The sequence below is a fragment of the Cyprinodon tularosa genome, unplaced genomic scaffold (genome assembly GCF_016077235.1).
Source record: "Cyprinodon tularosa strain WSP-4 unplaced genomic scaffold, ASM1607723v1 ctg587, whole genome shotgun sequence".
Lineage (NCBI taxonomy): Eukaryota > Metazoa > Chordata > Actinopteri > Cyprinodontiformes > Cyprinodontidae > Cyprinodon > Cyprinodon tularosa.
Window position 1 is genome coordinate 543,127 of NW_024039326.1, and position 9,571 is coordinate 552,697.

Consider the following 9,571-nt stretch of genomic DNA (forward strand, 5'->3'; position numbering starts at 1 on the left):
AGTAAAAAGATGTAGATGCTGCAGGGGGAAGTTACTCTAGAGATGCAGCTGACACACATGTGATACATTCAGGCTCATCCCCGAAAACATTTTACTACCTGGATCTAACCACCCGATGCAGCTGACACACATGTGATACATTAAGGCTCATCCCCGAAAACATTTTACTACCTGGATCTAACCACCCGATGCAGCTGACACACATGTGATACATTAAGGCTCATCCCCGAAAACATTTTACTACCTGGATCTAACCACCCGATGCAGCTGACACACATGTGATACATTAAGGCTCATCCCCGAAAACATTTTACTACCTGGATCTAACTACCCAAGGGAAAAGATGAACCATAGGAGGGGTTATAAAATTTGTATGTGGATGTGTCAGGTTCCAGAAAAAAATTAGTTGTTTTTACAATTGTAGATGAGTTTAAAAAACAAAACAACAACAACAACAACAAAAAAACCTTTTGCAGTGCTGCCTTAAAATCATCATATTCTGTGTAAACTGCAGAGATTGTTGCACTAACAAAAACATGTGAAATTTCAAAAGGCATCAAGGATGCAGGGGCAGTTCTAGAACTTCAGAGGGGGCTTTCAGCCCAGACCAGTAAAAGCAGACCAGGAAGGAAGAGTCCACAGGGGAAGTTCTTCATCTGAGTGTGAATAGGTGTTTGAGCAAATGGGGGACCAGGAAGAAAGAGTCCACAGGGGAAGTTCTTCATCTGAGTGTGATTTGGGCAAATGTAAAACAGTAGATGTGTATGAAGCATGGGGGATATTAAATGCATTAAAGGAAAAAACATGAATAGTTCTAATAATTATTAGACAAGCAGTTAGACTTATATGCAATTCAGGAGCCTGTAAAATTTGCATTACGGATAATGTGGGACTAAAACCATCTAAAATGCTAATTTTTGTCAAATCAGCAAATGGTCAAACATCCTAGGAGTGGATGTCAAAGGATTAGGAAAAAGATTGCAAGGTTGCATGTTTTTGTAGTAATATCACCAACTCACTACATTAATTTGTTAGGATGGGAATTGATGGGAAAATTAAGCAATTTTTCCCAAACAGGGGGGCATGAAGGCTGACTGTGGAGAACATATAAATAGCGTTTCAACACAATCTTCTTGTGTTTATATGCACTATGCTAGAAGCACATTGTCAGATCCACAGGATGAAACTCTGTTAGTTGAACAGTAGAACACTATTAATTTGTGCTTAACCCCAGATGAAAAGTTTGCAAAACAGTTTCTGAAACAAGACATTACTATAATGGCTACACAAATTATGTACACAGATGGGGGTTCTTAGCAGCAGTTACTGTTATGCTTTCTACACAGATGTAAGGAATGTACCGCTTATCATGGGTAAATCATTTGTCATTGGTTAAGACCAGTGAAGCACAGTGGAGAGACAAAGGCCTGCGTTTCGAAGCTGCAGAAGGCGCATCTGATTTCTATCTATGTCCGCACCACACAAACCAGGCTGGCTTTATAGCCCTAACACAGAACTATGGAAACAGCCTTATAAAATTCTGTTCAATGTAAAACCCTAGGTCCAAGATTTAGCATGTGTTAACATAACTCAGCATTCTTTGCTATCACAATTTGATGAAAATGATTTCAAAGATATTCCAAATGCTTTGTGATCTACAAGAACAATTGATGTAAGACTGTAGTAAGTTTGTTGTTTTGCCCATGTTATTTCAGAAGAAGGTAAAAAGCTACAAGAATGTCTTCTTAGAATTGTGCAATTACTATAGAGCTTAGATTCAACATTATGAAAAAAAACTCAGCTTTTCTTAAGTTTTTTTTTTATGACACACTAATAGCTATGTCAGAGAAGCAGACAGCAATTCACAAAGCTGAATGTAGAACTTTTCTCAGCAACTGTCTTAGCTTTGTAAACTTATCAAAAACCGTGCATCCAAACAGTTGGCGGTTAAGCAAGTTATATGACCTCTGTGTTGTTACATTCTCATGGTGATACGCTCATACCTGTAGTGTCTTACTTTTAAGGGTTGAAGGGGACCCGTGTAAACAACAGTTCCCCCTTATTCTTATTTTTTCTCTTTACTATATTGTGTAGTTGGATGTGTGTATAAAAAGAGAAAACTGTAACTTCAGCGTGTAACAAAATTAATTTCCCTCTGGGATTATTAAACTATTTCTGATTCTGATTCTGATTAAAACCAGCAGCTATTTTGATCCATGAAATTATCATGTCTCAAACAGGGGGGAGTCATGATGAATACAGTATAGTAACTCACACACACAGGTGTGTAACTACTACTGCTTTTAAAAATTTTTGCATGTCTCACATGTTCACTAATGTCTAAACATTTAAACATAAACTTTGAAACATCACTGTTCCTACCATCCACAGAGTGCAGGATTAGTGGTGAGAATTAATGGAGAAATTACAAATAGATTGAGAAAATTCATGGCAGAAACAGGAAAGCCATGGCCAGGGTGTTTGCATTTAGTAAAACTACTCATGAGGATTACTCCCATTGTTGGGTTTTAATCCAGAGAAATGTGAGTTTAAAAGATTAAAAGGAAATAATCAACACAGAGACAGGGTTTTGTGACGTCAGCATCTGCAGAGCGGAGAGAAGCTGCTGGCTCGGAAAACCAGCACCTTCTCACACAGATCCCTTCATGGCAAAGCCTTTTATTAAGAGTTTACAACATCATAAGGCGGGCCTAAAACAAAAGACCCACTAATGATTATCTGGGAGGATGCAGGTTATAAGATAGTGTGAATTGACCAACTGGCTGGATGGAAGTCACACAACCGTGTGATTCTGCCTCATGACCTGCTGGAGTTCATAAAAGTTTATGACCCTTCTGGTTGAATCACAGGATACAAATGTAGCATCTTCTTTCTTTCAATGTTTCATATGTCCACACAATAATTTTATAATTATCACTCTAACACCCATATCTGATGTTTGACCCCTTTTTGAAATAGTGAATGGGAGACCTTTTGTTCTACCTTTATGGGAAGGACAGCCATGGGCAGAAAAAGAAAAAGAACATTGACCCATTAACTAAGTGAATTCTGAAATTGTTCAAATACAGAACTGTTCAAAGAACATGTAATCTGCCCAGAGCTCCTTTTGTTTCCCCACAGGAAGGCCTAAAGCCTGGAGACAGAGTGCTGATTAAATCATCAAGGGAAAAATTGGGCAGCTCCTAAGTGTGAAGGACCCTACATTGTACAATTAGCAACTCCAACCGCTGTGAAGATCCAAGGGAGAAACACTTGGATCCACCAGAGTCATTGTAAGCTGATTAAAGATTTTCCTCAGCGAGAAGCCCAGTTACTTTTACAGGGACCACACGACTAAGGTAGAGATCTGTGGTGAAGTCCAGCTTCAAAGGGTTTGGTTTTTTAGGACCACTCGTCTCAACGCTGGTGAAGAAACCAACCTAACCCAGTCTTTTAGAGTCCGGTTAGTGGGTGTTTCCTTGCAGGGGCTGGTGAAGATGGGAAAAACCAAAGTGGTTTTGCTGCCTGGTGATGACCATTGGACTGGTGTTCCTGACTGCCAGAAACAAAGGAAAAACCAGAATGGTTTTTGATAGATCCACAGAAAGTAATTCCTGTGGTGCCAATATGAGGTGGCAACATTCCAAGCGAAGGTTTGAATAAAACGGACTGTTATGTTTGTACTCAGACAGACAGCTCTGGATGAGTTGAAGATTTAAGAGGTATGTTGACCATCACACCTCCGGTGCAAGTCCAGCACCATGGACAAGTTGGTTCACCATGGGATCATGGTGGCAGGTGCTGATGAAGATAGCTTTACCATTTGTAGGATTGTTTTTCATATTTTTCCTTTTTATTTGTTGCTTTATACCATGTCTCCAGTCAATGATTCAGAGAATGATAGGATCCACTCTAATCCACTATTTGTTGGGATCTGGAGCTGTACCATCTTCCTCCAGCAGAGTGTGCCGTGGGTCCTCCTGAGCTGAGCCTCCAACACACCTGTGGCACATCTCATCATCAGAGGACCCACTCCTATATAAGCTGACTTCAGACCTTGCCTCAACGCCGCAGTGTTGATCTAGTTTGGTTAGCAACCTAGGCCTAGCAAAACCTGAGAATCTTTGCTATCTCCGTTGAGACTAGATTCTAACCCTTCCTTGTTTCTGCCTCACAGGAATCCTGTCTCTTCGTGAAGCACTGGATGAGCTTAACCTCCTGTCTCTTCGTGAAGCTCTGGATGAGCTAAACCTTCCTAGCCTGCCCTCGTGAGCCAAACCTAAAGACTCTTCTCTGGTTTCCCTTACAGCTCTTGGCTAAGAGCTGGAAACCCAAACCAAGGTCTGCACTCAAAGTCAGAAGTAAGACGCTGAAGCAGTTATTGGACTCTGCTGAATGAACAGTCTCTGGCCCCAACAGTTTCCTCTCTCAAAGAGAAACCCGGACTCCTTCAAGGTATTCATCAGCAAACTCTAAGACTTTAACTCACCATTCCCATGTGCTAACTGAACTGTCATCCCTGCAGACTCCAGTGAACCTGCCCGCAGGCCTGAACCAGTACCTGAGCAATATTCATATGCTTTTGTGTTCAATAAACATTACTAAACTTTTCATCTGCCTCCGTTAGTGTTCTGCATATTGGGTTTACTCAGTACCAATCATGACACTATTCAGCTGTAACTTATGTTCAACTCTGCCAAGATGCTGATGAAGATAATGATGAAGCTGTGTAATCTTTTACAGGGATAATGACCGCCTTCTAGGGAGGGGTCGAGTAGGAATTTTTCTCTATTGGAGAGTTTTTGCCTACTCAAGGGACAGATTATTTTAAACTTTTTACATTCTTAATAAGTTTTACCTTTTTGCTTGAATTTTCCTTTTAATATTGTTGTGTCTTGCATTTTAAACTTTGATTATTGATTTCCCTATCTGCAATGGATTCATGATATATGTAGTGAAAATCTTTTTAGAAGTGCTATATGCTAAAGTGTTTTATGTATAACGGGGGAAATGTTAGGGTTATGGAATGACAATATGGAATGACAATTATAAAATGAGTGTGTGTGCATATGAAACATTGAAGAAATAAGATGCTACATTTCTGTCCTGTGATTCAATCAGCAGGGTCATAAACTTTTACAACCTGCATCCAGTAGGTCATGAGGTAAGTCACACTGTTGTGTGACTTGCATCCAGCCAGATGGTTATTTCACACTGTCTTATGACCTGCATCCTGCCAGATATTCATTACAGCGTTTTCTGTTTAAGACCCGCCCTATTATGTTGTTTCACAGGCGGCCCCGTGCAGGAAACACAGAGCCAGGCAGACGACCTCTAAGCCAGCTCCCATGTCAGAGGATGAAGAGAGCACATCCAGTTAGTCACAGTCAGAGAAACAGGACTACACTGGAAAACAGGCCGATCTCCAACATCTAGAAACAAAGGTGTTGATGGCAGCAGCACAGCTGATATTTCTCTCCAGGATGGAGTCACAGCCAAACAGGAACAGACCAGATGAAGCTACTATGAGAAAAAGCAGAGCATTAGAGATTGAACTAACAGATTCTCTAGAGTCGGAGAATAGAGAGAGAATGAAGCAGAATGATGAAAAGGGGGTCCCTATGTCCTCTAGCTGGCAACATGCAAGCTGACATGCATTGTTGCCAGGTGGTGATGATTCCCAGTCTGGCAGTTTCTGATGCAAGTGTGACGTTACTCAGCAGCAGTCACTGTTGCATCTGTGTTATTAACCAAAGCTGGTAAAACTGCATTATAGAAGTTTTGGTGATGGTTGTCGTGTGATGCTTGAATATAAATCGATTAATCCACAATGTGTATTCGTATTGTGTTTCACATTTGGGGTTGCATGCGTTTGACTGTGCTTCTATTTTATTTTTTATTTTTTTGGGGGGGGGAGTTGTCCATCATTGGGCCGGTGTAGATGAAAAAATGCCAGGGCTGAAAATTGTTCCCAGTTGAGCCTGGTCCAATCTCAAAGTTGTCTAATTACAGAAATCTAACTATATTTTTAAATGAAGTTAATATTTGTAGTTTCCTGCCTCACTAATCCCTTTGGGATTAATAGTGTTGTTGAATTTGAATTGAATGGAATTACCCAGAAAGAAAAGAAACCAAAAGAAACGTAATGACTTTTAACTAAGTTTGTTTCAACACAGGATGCTGTCTTGTCTTATCTTGCCTGTTCTGTACCAGGATGATTACAGTTAAAGGCTTTGCTGCAGAATTAATGAAACTTTACTGTGGAAAAAGTTTCACTTTTGGTGTGATAAAATGTGTTTGTATGCACTGTATTCATGGTAAAAATCCAACACAAATGGTGTCTCGTTTCTTTGCAAACCTGCCTTTGAAGAGGCAGGGCTTGAGAAAGGAAGTTAGTTGGATGCTATTTCTGTCTTACTTAAACGTGAGCAGCACTCTGAGAACGAGGGTCGAACTCACTTGTTTCTTAAAGGCAAAATGAATACAACGAAAAACTACTGTAAATCGTTAAATAAGAACTTTGAAAATATATTGCTGCCTACTCTTTACATTTTGGTGTTAATTGTTGGACTGGTGGCTAACGGATGGGGATTGAAGTCTTTGCTGCATAACTGGAAGAAACTTGGGGATATTAACATCTTTCTTTTAAACCTCGGACTTGCAGACATTTTGTACCTGCTCAATCTTCCTCTTCTGATCGTCTATTACCTTAAAAAGAAGACATGGATCTTTGGAGAAACTCTGTGCAAACTGACAAGATTCTGTTTCAACCTGAATTTATATTGCAGCATTGGATTCCTCACTTGTATTAGTGTGTACAGGTACCTGGCAATCGTCCATCCCATGAAATCAAAGGGGAGATTAACGGCGAATCGTTCCATGGGTATCTCAGCCATTGTTTGGATTCTGGTGAGTGTTCAAAGCCTCCCGGACATGTTCTTCCCCAAAAAATATTTTGACGATCAATGTTTTGACACCACCACTAATGATTATATGAAGGGTTACCTGGATTACACCATCATATTTACGTTCTTTGGATTCTGCATCCCTTTCCTCATCACTGTTTGGAGCTATGGACATGTCACCTATGTCGTCTGCAGCTCAAAAACAATTGACAAGAATGTGAAACGACGAAGCTTGAAGCTGTTGGCAGTTTTGATTCTTCTGTTCCTGATCTGTTATGTTCCCTACCATATATTCAAGAACCTTAACCTCTACTTAAGACTTCTAAATTGGCAGAAGAAATGCAGTAGCTGGGAGGAGGGGATCTTCAGAGCCCGTCAGGTGACTCGTGGTCTTGTGAGCCTGAACAGCGCTCTCAACCCGCTGGTTTACCTGTATGTAAATGAAGTTATGCAGCTTCTTCAGCGGGGTCGACAGATGTTCAGGTGCTTGTCTCCAGCAAGTTGTCGCTCTATGCCAGTATCACAGACAGAGAAAGAGGAAGAAATGGCAATGTCATCCGCTAATATTTTGTAAATTTGAACGTTTTTTTATGCTTACCTTTTCTGTATGTGGTTACACTGTCAAATCCTAATGTTGTAATTAACGAATTATAGATTAACTCATTCCTGATATTATAATCAGTGTTGCACCGATACTGGGTGGGGCCCTGATCCACTACTAAAAGGGTGGCATTGGCGAATACCAACAAATAGGGCACCTATACCATTTTGATGTTTGTATGGCACTTGAACGCAGCCTTCTCTCTCCCGACACTCACTAGTGTTAACTATAGCTATTGGCCTGTGCCAAACTAATGAGAATAATTTCACTTTCTTGCTGTTGCACTAGTATTATACATGTTATATAGGTTCATGAAAGTTGCACTGTTTTGACATTTGAGAGCCAAAACTCAGGTTTGAAAGGGATTATAAAATATTAATGTAATTTTACTGTCTTAATATTGCACTATTATAAGTTATAATTTCATGAATGTTGCACTATTTTGGCCTTTGAGAGCCAAAAGTTAAACTATTGTCACCCATTCCAGGTAGACGATAAAAAGTTCTACTGAATTCACTTTGTATTAGTCTTTTTTCCTGCTTCTTAAGTGTAAGCAGCAGCTTGACAAAGCCATTATGGCTCTTCATATATATACACACACATCAATTTCAAACAAATGGAATTGGTATGGCATCTGTATATCGGCCAATACTGCAGAGCCAGTTTTCGATATCGAGCCAAAAAATGGCCTCGGCGCAACACTAATTATTCTGTTTTGCAAATTGACCAATAATTGAGCAATACCTCTACAACTAAAACAAAAAATTAGATTATTCACTCTTACTCAGCTCTGCATTGTATTATACACTTTTTTTTTTTATTATTATAAAAAATGTTTCATCTCTTAGATTTTTTCTGCTCAATTTTTTATGGAAGTGTTTTTTTTTTTTTTTTTTTTGCTTTTTTTCAATAAAAAGGAAACAAAACTAACTCCATACCTCTGGATAACTGGCTTTGACTTGATTCTGTCATCCAGGTTTGTTTTTTGTTTTCATCTAGACATTAATTAATCTAGTCTACTCTTAGGTGCTCCAGAACTGGCTCAGTCATGGGTGCAACTTTATCAGAGAAACATGCAGGAAGTTCATATCAGTCACTTGCATCTTGCTGAATAATAAGCTTTTAGCCTAAAGACACTTGCAGCATCTAGTAGCCAATAACAGCCAGTTTAGTTTGCCCTGCTTGTTCCACCACAGAGGTGACAAACATTAACAGCAGACAGAGATACGTGTTCGCAAGGGTAGATGAGAGTCTACGGTTATAAAAAGGCATACAACAAGTGCAGAGCAGGAGCATTGCTCGTGGTTCTGATATATTGGGCGGCTGATTGTGTTTAATCTGCACATGTTAAAGATTCAAAATGCACGTGGAAGGTAGTGTAAGTGCACATGTTTCAAATAAAACTGTATGATTGTTTAACCCTGTCTGCCCTTTTGCAAGAATTCTGAATTCATACATTTACTATTTACCTTTTTTTTTGAGTAAACAAACCAATGGATGTTGCTTAGCAACATCCAGAAAGCCCTCAGTTAATGTAATGCTGTTAATATAATGAACAGAATACAACTTTTCAGAGGATTTTGTCATTAACTAAGCATACAAGTGACACGTGAGAATGCACCACATCCTGAATTTCAGCTACAACTCTTTTTTTTTTTTATCTGCCTACAAACCAACATAGGAAGTAGTAAATCACATCTGGTTAGAAATAGCAAAGGCATTGCTTCCTGTTACCGCTGGTGTACTTTCGCTGTCTTTTACTAATTTGAGTTTGACTGTATACGGTTTTAAAGAAAATTATTTGGCTGTCTTCCATAAAGGCTCTTGGCTGCATCTCTGGTCTGTCTTCTCTTTGAGCTTAAAATTTAGAGGGGCGTCCCTAGGCGTTGTAGATTTGCAGCGGTCTGATACTGCTTCCATTTCTTTCTTTTTGTGTTCTGCTTTGCTTATATAGCTTTGGGGAAAGAGCTAGATGATAGCCCAACAGCTTGGCTTTCACAAGCAGACCATTACGGTGGAAGACATAAGGTTCTACTTGATACTTGTATGGTAAACTTTATTGAAA

The 9,571-nt window shown here is 39.6% G+C and overlaps 1 protein-coding gene across 1 annotated transcript; it reads left to right on the forward strand.

Moving 5' to 3' along the window:
- Positions 1–6,442: 6,442 nt before the first annotated feature.
- Positions 6,443–7,479, forward strand: LOC119797518 (P2Y purinoceptor 1-like). Its single transcript, XM_038306624.1, has one exon. The coding sequence runs from the start codon at positions 6,478–6,480 to the stop codon at positions 7,477–7,479; it is 1,002 nt and encodes a 333-aa protein (XP_038162552.1). The 5' UTR covers positions 6,443–6,477.
- The last annotated feature ends 2,092 nt before the right edge of the window (positions 7,480–9,571 follow it).

Excerpts from the sequence above, each read along its gene's own strand:
- LOC119797518 (XM_038306624.1), top strand. The coding sequence starts at position 6,478 with ATGAATACAACGAAAAACTACTGTAAATCGTTAAATAAGAACTTTGAA.